The sequence below is a fragment of the Cherax quadricarinatus genome, chromosome 83, assembly GCF_038502225.1.
Source record: "Cherax quadricarinatus isolate ZL_2023a chromosome 83, ASM3850222v1, whole genome shotgun sequence".
In the NCBI taxonomy this organism is placed as follows: Eukaryota; Metazoa; Arthropoda; class Malacostraca; order Decapoda; family Parastacidae; genus Cherax; species Cherax quadricarinatus.
The window spans coordinates 14578017-14594008 of record NC_091374.1 but is presented as its reverse complement, the minus strand read 5'-3'; the positions used below and the strand labels follow the sequence as shown (position 1 = coordinate 14594008).

At 36.6% G+C, this 15992-nt stretch overlaps 1 protein-coding gene across 10 annotated transcripts in view; it reads right to left on the bottom strand.

Moving 5' to 3' along the window:
• The window catches only part of Hr3 (Hormone receptor 3), a 605631-nt gene that overhangs the window by 17859 nt on the left and 571780 nt on the right, over window positions 1-15992 (bottom strand). For all 10 annotated transcript variants that reach the window (XR_011394342.1, XM_070102869.1, XM_070102870.1 and 7 more), the window contains 2 exons: window positions 12926-13079; window positions 5704-5823 (listed from right to left, as the gene is read on the bottom strand). Coding sequence is in view for 9 of the 10 variants with exons in the window: in XM_070102869.1 (XP_069958970.1) it covers window positions 5718-5823; window positions 12926-13079 (260 nt within the window). In the remaining variant the exon portion in view is untranslated. The remainder of the gene's footprint in view (window positions 1-5703; window positions 5824-12925; window positions 13080-15992) is intronic.

Sequence of the window (15992 nt, the reverse complement as noted above, 5' to 3'; positions counted from 1 at the left end):
GTTTCACTGTAAACACCTGGTCCACACACCCCCTACCTTTCCTAAAGCCTCCTTGTTCATCTGCTATCCTATTCTCCGTCTTACTCTTAATTCTTTCAATTATAACTCTACCATACACTTTACCAGGTACACTCAACAGACTTATCCCCCTATAATTTTTGCACTCTCTTTTATCCCCTTTGCCTTTATACAAAGGAACTATGCATGCTCTCTGCCAATCCCTAGGTACCTTACCCTCTTCCATACATTTATTAAATAATTGCACCAACCACTCCAAAACTATATCCCCACCTGCTTTTAACATTTCTATCTTTATCCCATCAATCCCGGCTGCCTTACCCCCTTTCATTTTACCTACTGCCTCACGAACTTCCCCCACACTCACAACTGGCTCTTCCTCACTCCTACAAGATGTTATTCCTCCTTGCCCTATACACGAAATCACAGCTTCCCTATCTTCATCAACATTTAACAATTCCTCAAAATATTCCCTCCATCTTCCCAATACCTCTAACTCTCCATTTAATAACTCTCCTCTCCTATTTTTAACTGACAAATCCATTTGTTCTCTAGGCTTTCTTAACTTGTTAATCTCACTCCATGCTATATATGATAATTTATGTAACTGTATTGATGTGTACCTGTACCTGAATAAATTTACTTACTGACCAAAATGTTGTGTAGCCTATGTTTTTCTTTTTAAATTTAACACTTACTTTTTTAGAAATAAAATACTGATGCCCTTATTATTCCATACTACTGGATGATTTAGGTTGATTTTTATAGCTATAGTACTACATACATATAGAAATATACATAATGGAATAACTGCATGAAGTTTAGGCAGACCTCCCTAATATTTCTGCTTAATCTTATTGAACGTTTTACAGCTCGAGTTGGGAAACCTGCACTTATTTTCAGTGTTCCACATTTTTGTTGGCTTTCAACCAAGCCACTGTTCCACCTACTGGTGACAATCACTGGTGGTTGGAACTCAATCAAAAAGGGCTCAATTTGAAGCCAACAAAAATGTGGAACCTTGAAAAGAAGGTGCCATATATGCGGGGCCCCTCATGTATAACCATCTCATGATAAGTGGACAAAGATCAAACCATAAGCATCCAGTGTGCTGAATGATCCACATGGGTTTAGCACTTCATATGAACATCACAACACAGATTTTAATTTTCTGGTAGGCTGTTTCCATTTTTTGGACCTCTTTTTTTTTATGTATAAGAAATTTCTACATAGATTCAGCCTATACAAGTAGAATATCAGAATTATTTACTTCTCAAGTGGTGTCCATGGGTTCTGCTACAGCCCTCTAGAGAGAATTTTAAGTCTTAATGCAACCATTCATGGCCCCAAAGCTGTACAATGAAAAGGGGGACTGGATACAGTTGGTAGGTTTCAAGATCTGAATATTCAGTGTGTGTGTTGTTTAAAAAGAGAGTTTATTATTACTGTAAAGTATATAACAGTAATGGTTGGTTTTAACTGTGAAAAGATTGCTTTACTACTGCTGTAAAGTGTAACTGCAATGGTTAGCTTTTGCTGTGAAAAAACTGGTTTACTGTTGCTGTAAAGTGTACAACTGATGGTTGGCTTTTTGCTGTGAAAAGATTGGTTTACTACTGTTGTAAAGTGTATAACTGATGACTGGCTTTTGCTGTGAAAAGAGTGTTTATGACAGATTATTGTTGATGACTTCGCACCTGTTGGAGCTGCAGACACTTTAGATACTTCCACCATACAGTAAGTCTTTTACAGGGCACAATGATGCTGGGTCAAATCTTTGTTAATAGTGATTTTACTCTTACATACTGTGTATGTGTATAACACAATCTGTATATAGTAGACCCTCATATTCCACGGATTTATTTGGCACGTTTTGGTTATTACACTATTGGAAAATTGCAGCATAATTTTATACAACACTTTGTAAAATTTACTTAACACGGTTCGATTTGCGGGGAGAGGAAAATATTTGGAGCGTCGCCCGCAGGATATTTCCCTAGCTCAGGCCGCCGCCTGGCTGTGGGTGAAACCACTGTCTCTGCGGGGCTGCAAAGGATCACTTCACCTTGCTTCTTTGTGGTAATACGTCAGGTGATTTCAAATGTAAGCCCATGGCTATTTACTGCTCTAAGAATCCTTGTGCTTTGAAAGGTGTACATAAAAACATCTTACCAGTAATTTGGAGGTCAAACCAGTCAGCATGGATGACAGAGGAAATATTTATTGACTGGTTTAATCATCACTTTATTCTTGAAGTCAAGTTTTACCTGCACATCAAGAACCTTGCATTCAAGGTCCTCTTCATTCTTGATAATTCCCATACTCATCCAGAAGCTTTGTTAGATGTGGCCCCACATGTAAAAGTTGTATTTTTACCTCCAAACACATCTTTAATACAACCACTGGATTGGGGAGTTATTAAATCATTCAAGTGTAACTACACAAGTGATTAAAAAACTAGTTGCATCAATGGACTCTGACTCCAACCTGTCAGTACCAAGCTTCTGGAATAATGTATAATGTACCGCAGTGTAAAAGAACCCAGAGATCCATTACAGAATTTATGCGCACTCCAATATAATCAATGACTTTAGTACCAGAACCTCAAGCATCCACTTCTGCTGACAACCAACAACCATCCACCTCAGCCCAGTAGGGCCACACCATGCATCTCCACTCTCTTCACTATCACAGACATACACCAGCAACCACAATTTAAGGTAAATAATATTATTTCTGTTGCATCTGTAGTCTTAAGCAACAAAAACAACATTATCATTTTTATTTTTGTAAGATCTGGATGTCTAAAAAAAATTGTTTGACTTTTGGGGGGTCCCTGGAATGTAACCCTATTTTTCCCATAAGTTCTTCAGTTTATTTAACAAGGATTTATATCTAACATGGCATTTTCAGGAACATAACTACCATGTAACATGAGGGTCGACTGTATATAAAGAAACATCTCTACCTTACCAAGATGATTCTTTGCATACAATTTTTACTTTTTCTGCAGATTACATTGCATATATCTTTGAAAAGCCTGCATATCAAGGGTAAGAATGAAATGAATGAAATGTTTCTTTATACATTTGTTAGTTTCTATGGATAACTTTTTTATTTAATAATAATAATAATAATAATAATAATAATAATATATAAGTACAATGCCTGCACTTTAAAGGAGGGGTTTGGGATATAGCTGCTTGGAGTAACATCTAAACTGTCACATCTGAGCACCTCTGCAAAGACTGATCATGTGTCAGTGATGATGAAAGTGTTGAATGATGAATGTTTATTCTTTCCTCTTGGGTCACCTTGTCAGCCGTTTTCCACCAAGGCAGGGCGACCCAAAAAGAAACAAAAACCCAAAAAGAAAGGAAAAAAATTCCATCATTGTTCAACACTTTCACCATAATTCATACATAATCACTGTCTTTGCAGAGTTGCTCAAATACGACAGTTTAGATATCCCTCCAAACAGCCAATATCCCAAACCCCTTCTTTAACCCTTTCAGGGTTTCAGACGTACTAGTACGGCTTACGCACCAGGGTTTTTTGACGTACTAGTATGCCTAAATTCTAACGCCCTCAAATCTAGTGAGAGAAAGCTGGTAGGCTACATATGAAAGAATGGGTTTATGGGGTCAGTGTGCGCAGTAAAAAAAAATCCTGCAGCACACAGTGCGTAATGAGAAAAAAAAAACTTTGACCGTGTTTTTGGATTAAAACAGCGACTTTGCACTGTATTTTCGTATGGTATTTATTGTTGTATTCTAGTTTTCCTGGTCTCATTTTATAGAATGGAAGACATATTACAGAAATTGAGATGATTTTGACTGGTTTTACAATGAAAAGTACCTTGAAATTGAGCTCAAAGTAGCAGAAATGTTAGATTTTTACCAAAGTTCAAAAGTAAACAAATCATGCTAAGCATCCAATACATGTCAACTGGTGAGTCTAATATTCTTTCATAAGTGCGCTGATATTATTTATACCATTTCTACACTAATGCATTAGTCTGCATAACAGTAAATCTTCTATTTTTGTGAGAATAAAAATTCAAAGTGGAAAGCAAAAGAATGTAAGAGGGGTGTGGGGACATGACTAATGAACAGAGAAAATGTTATTTTAGTGCCAGGAATGTCTTTCTTGTTTATTCTGGACCCTATTTGGAAATTGGCATCTTTTGAAATTTGTGTGAAATTGGCAAAACTGCTAAATTCTGACCACTGTATTGGATAGTTGGAATTGGTAAATGGGTGGTTTCTTGTACTCATTCGATAGAAAAAATGGAGTTCTAGCGAAATAGTTATGATTTTTGTCGACCAGTACATTGGAATTGGCCGAAAATAGGGCTCAAATTGGGCAAAATCGCCGATGCGTAAACATCAAGACCGCTAACTTCGCGAGAGCATAATTCCATAAGTTTTCCATCAAATTTCATACTTTTGGTGTCATTATGATCGGAAAAAGATTCTCTATCTTTTCATAAGAAATTTTTTTTTTTTTTTTTTTTTTTTTTTTGAAATTTGGAGGACCCTTAGAACAGATCTCTGAGAGGGCCTGTGGACCCTGAAAGGGTTAAAGTGCAGGCATTGTACTTCCCACCTCCAGCACTCAAGTCTGGCAAGTCTACCTAACCAGTTTCCCTGAATCCCTTCACAAAATATTCCCCTGCTCACACTCCAACTGCTCATCATGTCCCAAAAACCAATCATCTCCATTCACTCCCATTCAACACACTCACACATGCCCGCTGCATATCCAAGCCCCTTGCACACAAAACCTCTTCCACCCACCCCTCTCTCCATCCCTTCCTAGGATGACCCCTACCCCCTCCTCCCTTCCACTACAGATTTATATGTCCTCCAAGTCATCCTATTTTGCTCCATGCTCTCTAAATGACCAAACCATCTCAACCCCCCTCTTCAGCAACTCCACACCTCCTCCTAATTTCCACACTATGAATTCTCTGCATAATATTTACACCACACATTACCCTTATACTTGACATCTCCACTGCCTCCAGCTTTCTTGCTGCAGCATCCACAACCCAGGCTTCACACCCATACAAGAGTGCTGGTACCACTACACTCGTATATTATCTTCTTTGCCTCCATGGACAATGTTTCTTGTCTCCACAGACACCCCCAAGCACCACTTGCCCTCTTTCCTTCATCAACTCTATGGCCAACCTTGTTCTTCACAAACCCATTTGCTGATAAGTTTGCTCCCAAATATCTGAACACACTCACCCCTTCCACACTCCCTCCCTCCAATGCTACATCCAACCTTTCTTTACCTAACTCATTGGACACCCCACTCTCATCCACGTTCACCATGTTCATGTTCACCAAGGCAGGGTGACCCAAAAAGGAAGCATTTTCACCATCATTCACACTATCACTGCCTTGCCAGAGGCATGCAGATACAACAGTTTAGATATTCCTCTAAACAGCAAATATCCCAAACCTCCCCTTTCCCACCAAGGAAGGGTGACTCAAAAAAGCATAAACACTTTCAATCTATCACTGTCATGCTCAGATGGTCCTCCAAACTGCCATATCTCCACTTCTCCTTCAGAGAGCAGCCACTGTACTACCTTCTCCAGGACTCAAGTCCAGCTGACTGATTTCCCCTGAATCCCTTTGTTAATGTTACCTTATTTATTTTCATTTAACTTACCAGGTATAGGCACCTCAGGAATCTACATTGAAGATTTCCTTGTGGAGATCGGAAAATTGGAGATGTTGTGCAGCACGTTTGAACTTACTCAGGGCTTCCTCGTGTAACATGCTCAATTCCCTGTTAGCAAAAGCACAAAACATTTCATTAAAACACATACATAGATACAATTTTAATGTTTTTGTATACGAAGAAAAAATCATCCACAAATACCTTATATTGCATTGTACATTAATAGTGATGCTGCTGATGATCACTACACTGTTTGCCACCTTTCATGGGATGGGGATGCATTTACTAGGAAAAGATGGAGAAATATTACACGAAAAAAGAGTTAAAGACATTCAGAGTGACAACTGAATTTGCACTCAAGTACCATACCACCATGGGCAACTACTACCAAAGTGTATCATACCACCATGGACAACTACTACCAAAGTGTACCATACCACCATGAGCAACTACTACCAAAGTATTTTATCCAGTGGTATATTACCAACCATTCTGGAAAAGTACCCTGACTTTGCCCATTGTAAATAATGCATTACCACCTAAACTATTTTTTTTTCCGTGTGTGACCTAATTCACATCCGCATAAATAACTCGTTACGACTGTAACCAGATATAAACATGCAAATAGTTCATTACCACTGTAACTTGTTCAGGTATCAAAACTTTGTGGCCCAGTCCCTGGACCTTTTATGTGCCTCTGTAATCTTTTGACTACCGCCACAGGATGAGTATGGGGTGCATAATAAAGATATTACACTAAACTCATTACTGCTTTACACTTTTTTTTTTTTTTTTTTTATCACACTGGCCGATTCCCACCAAGGCAGGGTGGCCCGAAAAAGAAAAACTTTCACCATCATTCACTCCATCACTGTCTTGCCAGAAGGGTGCTTTACACTACAGTTTTTCAACTGCAACATTAACACCCCTCCTTCAGAGTGCAGGCACTGTACTTCCCATCTCTAGGACTCAAGTCCGGCATGCCGGTTTCCCTGAACCCCTTCATAAATGTTACTTTGCTCACACTCCAACAGCACGTCAAGTATTAAAAACCATTTGTCTCCATTCACTCCTATCAAACACGCTCACGCATGCCTGCTGGAAGTCCAAGCCCCTCGCACACAAAACCTCCTTTACCCCCTCCCTCCAACCTTTCCTAGGCCGACCCCTACCCCGCCTTCCTTCCACTACAGACTGATACACTCTTGAAGTCATTCTGTTTCGCTCCATTCTCTCTACATGTCCGAACCACCTCAACAACCCTTCCTCAGCCCTCTGGACAACAGTTTTGGTAATCCCGCACCTCCTCCTAACTTCCAAACTACGAATTCTCTGCATTATATTCACACCACACATTGCCCTCAGACATGACATCTCCACTGCCTCCAGCCTTCTTCTCGCTGCAACATTCATCACCCATGCTTCACACCCATATAAGAGCGTTGGTAAAACTATACTCTCATACATTCCCCTCTTTGCCTCCAAGGACAAAGTTCTTTGTCTCCACAGACTCCTAAGTGCACCACTCACTCTTTTCCCCTCATCAATTCTATGATTCACCTCATCTTTCACAGACCCATCCGCTGACACGTCCACTCCCAAATATCTGAATACATTCACCTCCTCCATACTCTCTCCCTCCAATCTGATATTCAATCTTTCATCACCTAATCTTTTTGTTATCCTCATAACCTTACTCTTTCCTGTATTCACCTTTAATTTTCTTCTTTTGCACACCCTACCAAATTCATCCACCAATCTCTGCAACTTCTCTTCAGAATCTCCCAAGAGCACAGTGTCATCAGCAAAGAGCAGCTGTGACAACTCCCACTTTGTGTGTGATTCTTTATCTGTTAACTCCACGCCTCTTGCCAAGACCCTCGCATTTACTTCTCTTACAACCCCATCTATAAATATATTAAACAACCACGGTGACATCACACATCCTTGTCTAAGGCCTACTTTTACTGGGAAATAATTTCCCTCTTTCCTACATATTCTAACTTGAGCCTCACTATCCTCATAAAAACTCTTCACTGCTTTCAGTAACCTACCTCCTACACCATACACTTATTATCTTTGATATATCTGATGACCACTAACATTGCAAAGAATGACAAGCAATTTATTCAAGAGCTTTTAGCATGATCATATCAATTATTTATTACATATTTGTATTCATTTACAATATGGATTTTATATACAAGAAGTTTTATATTGGGTAATGACCTAAGAAGCACCTTACACAGTGTTTTGGGAATGACTTTAGCTGAAAATCCAATTTAAGTACAGCAAAACCATTAATGTATATATCATTATACTATAGTATACTGAAAAAATATTTTATAATATGCATAATACTGTATAGAGTTAAGATATTAAGCTATGACCAACTGATAAATTAATTATAAATATGGTATTGTATATAAGAAATAAATTTGTAGTACATATGCAAAATTATAAAGAAAATTATTTACAAATATTGCCTTAATGCAAGTGAATGGTTCTTGATCCAATGTATTAGAGCTGCCCTCCCCTTCTTTGGATCAACCCTGATTACTTATCCTTCCCATGCACTATATGGCCCCTACAGATTCACCATGTCCCCATGATTACAAGAATAAAAATGATACACAACTGTATATAGAAATTTTTACAATAGTAAAATTAACAAATAGAAAAAAGTTTTGTAACTTTTATCACTTTTGTAACTAGAATTTATACTATTTAAGTAAGAAGAGATGAAACTGAGTTATAGTAGTATTTAACCCCTTGACTGTCGCAACTCCCAATCCTGAGGTGTCTCCTGGTGTTGCAAAATTAAAAAAAAAAAAAAAAAAAATTATTTTTTCTTATGAAATGATAGAGAATCTTTTCCCGATTGTAATGACACCAAAAAAAACGAAATTTGATGGAAAACTGATGGAATTACGCTCTCGCGAAGTTAGCGACCTCGGCGATATTTACAAATCGGCAATTTCGCCCACTTTGAGCCCTATTTTCGGCTAATTCCATTGTTCCAGTCAACCAAACCCATAGCTATTTCTTTAGAACTCCGTTTTTTCTATCGATTGAGTACAAGAAACAGCCCATTTACCAATTTCAACTACCCAATAACGTGGTCAGAAATTTGCAATTTGGCCAATTTCACGAAAATTAAAAATATGACAATTTCAAAATAAGGTCCAGAATGAACAATGCAGACATTCCTGGCTCTAAAATAACATTTTCTTTGTTCATCAGTCATGTCTCCAGGCCCCTCTGATATTACTCTTGCTTTCTATTTTGAATTTTTATTCAAACAAAAAATAGAAGATTTACTATTATGCAGACTACTGCAATACTGTAATAATTGTAAAAATAACATCAACCCATTCATGACTGCATATCAGAATGGCTAGTTGGACATTTATTGGACAATGACATCATTTGTTTACTTTTGAACATTGGCAAAAATCAAACATTTACCCTACTTTGAGCTCCATTTCCAGGTTCCTTTTATAGTAAAATCAATCAAAATCACCTCTATTTCTATGTTTTCCATTCTACCAAATGAGACCAAGAAAACGAGAATACAACCATAAATACTATACGAAAATAGACCACAAATTCGGCATTTTAATTTAAAAAAAAACGGACGGAGTTTTTTTTTTTCTCATTATGCACTGCGTGCTCCAGGATTTTTTTTTATATGGTGCACACTGACCACACAGACCCATTCTCTCACATGTGGGCCTACCAGCATTCTCCTTCTTGATTTGAAGCCACTAGAATTTATGAGTATATATACGTCAAACACGGTACCTTGTAAGACGTAGATATACGGCCGCGACAGTCAAAGGGTTAATTAACCCGTAAATGGTCCAAACGTATATTTACGTTTTTTCAACATTTGAAAGTGTATGTAAAAAAAGTAGATCTTCTTTTTGTTCTTTTACATTTGAAAATGTGTAAAAAAACTTTGATCTACTTTTTTTCTTTGTTATATTTGAAAATATGTAAAAAAAAGATCTACTTTTGTAGCACTACACATGTGAACGTAGATCTGCTTGGACCGTTTACGGGTTAATAAGCATTTTAGGTTCGGTTTACAATGAGCTCGATGCTATCCATAAGTAACATGTCTAGACACTTGGTGCAGAGGAATTTGATAAGTTTATAAAGTCAGTTCCCTATCAACCAAGCTGTAAAGCACACACTGGACTGCATGTGACTAGCACCAACAGCCTAGTTGATCAGGTCATTGACATTTCGCCCACAGTATAATCTGTCATGTCATACAAGAAGTAAAGCAGCAAGACATAAAAATGTAAACAAGTGGGGAAATGAGGTTAGTCGATGCTTTGACAATACTACATGAAGGTCTCTATGATTATAGAACCAAAACAATGTCTTCGAGCCTTTTGGTCTTCCTTACTGATGACTTATACACGTGTCCAGCATATTAGGTGTGCATGTCGCCACAACCATTGTTCCCACTATATTTTACATTTTTTTATTATTATTATTATCACACTGGCCGATTCCCACCAAGGCAGGGTGGCCCGAAAAAGAAAAACTTTCACCATCATTCACTCCATCACTGTCTTGCCAGAAGGGTGCTTTACACTACAGTTTTTAAACTGCAACATTAACACCTCTCCTTCAGAGTGCAGGCACTGTACTTCCCATCTCCAGGACTCAAGTCCGGCCTGCCGGTTTTCCTGAATCCCTTCATAAATGTTACTTTGCTCACACTCCAACAGCACATCAAGTACTAATGTTTTACATGCATACTTATATTCAAGGATTCTGGTGTGTAGGCTGTGTGATGTTTCAGCAATGGAGAGTTTGTCGCACTCTTTGCATGGGATCTTGTATACACTTGCCACTGTATTGTGATGGTGGTGGTTGGTACGTGGTTTGATCAGTTCACATATGATTTAGATGTTATGACTGCCATGTTGGTGCCTCTTAGTTTGAGAATCTGGGTAATGCTCTTAGATATGTTACCAGTAGGTAAAATAATTTGTTTTTTGTTAGTGTTCTCGCTAATGTTGTTGAGTATCCGTTACACTTTACATCTGCAACCTAAAAAGATGTGAATATGTTGGTAATTAAACAGTCTTCAAGCATTAGGATTAGTTTTCCCAAAATGCAGTGTATACTAGTGGCTTTCTTTTGTGCCTATCAATGTTTTATTACGTGTAAACTAGAGTGGAACCTCAGTATTCGAAGTTAATTCGTTCCAGAAGGCTGTTTGAGTGCTGATCTGTTCAAGTACTGAATAAATTTTTCCCAACCAATTTTCTTTTTGGTTGGCTGTTATCACTAATCTTTGGTGACTTATTTATACAAATATAAAAAAAAAAAGCCAAAAAATGTGAAAAAAAACAGGAAATAATTTACAGCAAAGTTCTGGCAGGTCGTGTTTGTTTGGTTAAGTGCCAAGTAAACGGTCGACTAACGAGTGATTTTTTTTTTACTAAACAAAGCATTCGAATACGGAGCTGTTCGAGTAACAAGGTTCCACCATACATTATTTTGTATCATACAAAGAAATAAAATTGTATTTGTATGGTGCAACACCTGCCTTCAAGAAACTCATCTTGTATGGGAAGACCCAACAAGTGACTTCAACATCCACTCATATCTTAGAGATGATCCCAGCTTCCATTCAGATCACTACAACAGATAACATCTGACTATATGTCTCCACATATTGCACTGTACATACAGTATATTATCTTGCAACCTTACTCCTTGTATTGTCTTTCTACCATACTTGTTGGCAATATCTACCATACAGCACAACATATTCCCTGTTGTTCAAATGAAACTAAAAAGTTTAGAGTTCCGATTTAACTGGTGTGACAGGATTAATTTTTAAATTTATTAGCAATACAATTATTCAAAACAGAATGCATACTATGGGCCTCACAAGACATATAATGTCTAATTCCTCTGTATTTATTCCTAATCCAGCATACCTTAGTATGTACTTTAATGTAAAAGACCTCAATTCTATCTAAGGAAATACAATACTGTACTCTGATTTGTTACATGGAGTTTTATATTGTGCTTCTCAAGAATGACTTAAAATTTACTGAGCATTATACAAACTTTCAAGGTGATAGACAAGGTGCTTCATTTTCTGAGTCCCTTTACTTACACAGGGTTCCTTAATAAATAGGTTAAGTCAAACATAAGGCATGTCAGATACCTGTGCATATATGGCTTGTGTCTTATTCACTAGACATGTTGCAGCCTTCTAAATACAGTCTTAGGTACTGTATCTTCTCAAATTTACTCTTGTATGCCACTCCCTGATCTGTCCCTACCTTATTTAGGGAAGGTGCCCAGAGCATAGCTCATGGCCAGGCTCTGGGAGTAGAAAGACTTTCGAAACTTATCAAAGGTATAGTATAGAATTTCACAAAGTAAAATACAGTAGAGTAAATATGAATCGAGATATTTGCTATCTCTAGTGATGCATATAGGAGCAGTGTGTACTGTCTGAATATGGAGATCCCACTACTAAATTTTTTACTGTGTAATGAATAGTAATAGTTACTAGTTTTAACACCATCTCCTGTATAAATTACTAAATTTAAAAAGAATTTTTTTTTCTTTTTAGGTCACCCTGCCTTAGTGGGATGCAGCTGGTTTGTTGAAAAAAAAAAAGTTACTGGTTTATTATTCCCAAGCATCTTCTCTAAATAAGGTAAATAGATCAGGGAGTGGTATACAGGCTCAGGAAATTATGTTCCTGTTAGTTTTTTATTTGATTTTTATTTATTACATGGTCAATTTGGAAGGATGTTGTTAGTAAATATGAATCTCTAGTAGTGGGTTTCAATATTCAGGGTCAATTGTTGGTAAATATTCTTGTATGAATTTGCTTAAGCTGTTCAATGACTAAGTACAGAAAGTCAGTTTCTTGAAGTCTGAGCATAAGGTTTTATATATGGGAGGTAAAACTTTCCAAAGAAGATAATATTTGGAGTAGGATTTTCAAGATTTTCTATGCAGCTGTAACTGTCTTCTTTATCCATGCCACTGGCACTAGACATTCACTTCAAATGGCAGTTCCACAACAGCAAATTAAATATATATGGAAATCTTTAAATGATTGCATATTAACAAAGATATAAACCCAGTATCTTTGCTGAAAAGGATAAGTCATTGCTAACAGCAGTTTCCTATACCGTATTACAGAATCCTATCTTACCTAAGGGCAGGCATCTTGGCCAACAGGAAGGCATAGACAGTGATATCCCCTTTGACTGGAAACCTGTGTGTCTTGTCCAGCTCCAAGCACAACGATCGCCCTACAGCTTCATTTAGCTTCGCAATCTCTTCAGTACCCCGGAGACCTGGCCGATCTACGAGAAAAAAACAAAAAAGGTATCCTGTCTGAGCAAAGGCAATCATGTTAAAGAAGCTAGAAGAAAGACCTGAATGGTTACTGGCTTGTCTACTATTTCCTGATTTGAGATAGAGACAAATGAAGATAAATATAGAAAATGAAGAAGATTTATGAGAAGCAAGCAAAAAATTAATACACACACACACACACACTTAACAGTATTCGACTCAATGACTAGCAGTGTCATCTTGACTGAGACAGTTATGCTTGCTTGTTTCTCAGCAATGATTATGGCTGGCAACACAAAATAACATGCATTTCTTCAGAATAAATGCAATTTTTGGACATACAGTATGATTCAAAAAATCCGAAATACTACATCCGAGACCTCGGTGTTTCTAAGTCTGGATTGTTTTAAATGCTATATTCAAAGTCAGAAAATAATAATAATATTGTCAAAAACTAATAGGCTTGGAAAGTTTTATTTTTCACTATAACCATCTTCATAGTGTGTGCATGCAGTATAACAATATCTTTCTGGACCACTAAGCCATGTGTAATTTATACACACAATATAGTATTGTACTGTATATTTTTTTTAACATGTTGGCCCCCTCCCACTGAGGCAATGTGACCTGAAAAAGAATCACTATCGTTTACACTATACAGCCTCTCCTCACTTAGCGATGCACTCATTTACCAAAGAATTGGACTTACGACAGGCTCTCTGACCAGTTTGCATACCTAAATAATGTATATTAGAGCTGGTTTCCTCTATTCTGTTTATTACAATATACAGTACACTACTGTATAAACATTAAAAAATATACTAAAAATTTTATAAATGGTGCAAATGTGACATTAAAACAATATCAAAGATGATTGACACAAACCCACTATCATTATAGTATGCTCCTTGCTTAGCAACAAATTCGTTTACCGAAGAGGTCTTAGGAACGGAACTCCGTCGTTAAGTGAGGAGAGGGTGTATATGCTGCACAATCTCTTGGTGCATACTTTCAACACCTGGTTCAGAAACTATTCCTGGGAGCATAGGTCCATAAAAAAGTTCTTTTAATGTTGGAAATTGTGTTAAAAATCAAGATTTTTGTTTATCTGAATTATCCAAACAGTGAAATTTAGGGCCAATTTCAGTTTCCTGAAGTTTGTAGATTTTCCGAGTTCGGATTTTCAGTCATACTGTGCATATACAGGGCTTTCAATAATAACACTTAACAAATACCTATCATTTACAATAACATTCAATATATCAGGATTATGCTCATTCTAGAAAGAAATGAGAGATATGCTCTTTAGTTAACTTATTTTAATCAGAATGACTGGAATAATGAACAATAAAATGTTGGAAATTACTACTTAAAAAACATGCAAAAAATGAGGGCATAAAAAAACTGCCTCTCTATCAAGGTTCCTTCAGACCTCCACATTTTTGTATTTGTTTATTGAAAGCTCTGCATAAGAAATACTAAACAATGAACTAAGCCAGTTACCATAGCAGGACTTCCTGGTAATATACACACAGGCTAGTACTGTAATTTTAATCATTCTTATATTATCAGCCAATAGAAGAATTAGTTCTAATGAAATAAATGTGGAATTATGTGACTTAACAAATTCTGATTTGGTATTCACTTTGGATGGGTACAGGTTAGATCAAGCAATACCCTCTAAGCCTGAGTGTATCTCTCTTATGTCTTCCAAGAAACACTCCTTACACAGACACTCCAAGAGATGAGATGATGCTTAAAATCTGGCACAAATAAAGAGAGTCAGGTTCCCAATGCTAAGCTAAGATATTCTTGAGGCCAAAGCAACTTTATAATGCAAGATATTTTTAAAAATCAGATTTGTTAATTCTTACTAACTTCAACTTAGGTAATGCATGTCACACAAATGTCTACTCTAATGATAATTAAAAAGAGTTAAAAGAAAATCATTAACATAATGAAAGCATCAAGGCAGCTTGGTGCAGATCTGCAGCATGCTGAGGCACCAACAATCACCAAACACAAGAGTGATCTACAAAACAAATTATAGCACAGTACTAGAATTGTATTAACTATATGTATTTGTTAAACAAAATTATTTTGCTACCACTAAAAAATGTGATTTTTTTTATCATTTATTTGCAGATCTATTGAATCTGACCACATCATGGTGATTTGAAGGTGATGCCTATTGTGAATTAACGTCATACATGTCACACAAGGCTCTGGGCAGTTAGTAAAAAAAAACACTGCTTACAGTAAGTTATGTTGAAGCATCTCTTAGAGAAAGAAAAAAAAAAGAAAGGAAATCAAAGACACCATACAACAAATACAATTAATCCTCTAGTCTGTGTGTCAAAGTCGCTATTCTCTCATGTCAAGCAGAGAAATCGTGACCTACAAAAGCAATTTACACTAATATTTGAATTTAACACAAAAATCACAAACACATATATGCAAATTTAACTTTAGTATTGCATCATAAATGATCTAATCTCATAGGTCCTGTGTATAATTAGTCATTTCTTAAAAAAAAAAAAAAAAAATGGCAAGAGAACTGTTGAAATATTGAAAAATACTTTGACCTAAATTAAATTTTCATAAGGAAAAAAATCTGCCACAAATGCAGTATTCATAAAATTCTTAATGAGTGAACATAATACATTTTCCGAGTACTGAATAAACACCAGTGACTAATTACTCTGGTGTTTCATGTATTATCAAGGATAAGTTCAGAAGTTAATTTCTTTAGTTTCAAAGGTCTGTTGACTATGCTAATATTAATTAAGCATGTTACGATTTAACATTTCAGAAATTACTGGTACATACTATATATGTTTTTTTGTTTTTTTTGAGAATATAATAATAATAATAATAATGGCATTACAGTACTGTATATATGAGTGTGCCTCAGGGCAGTT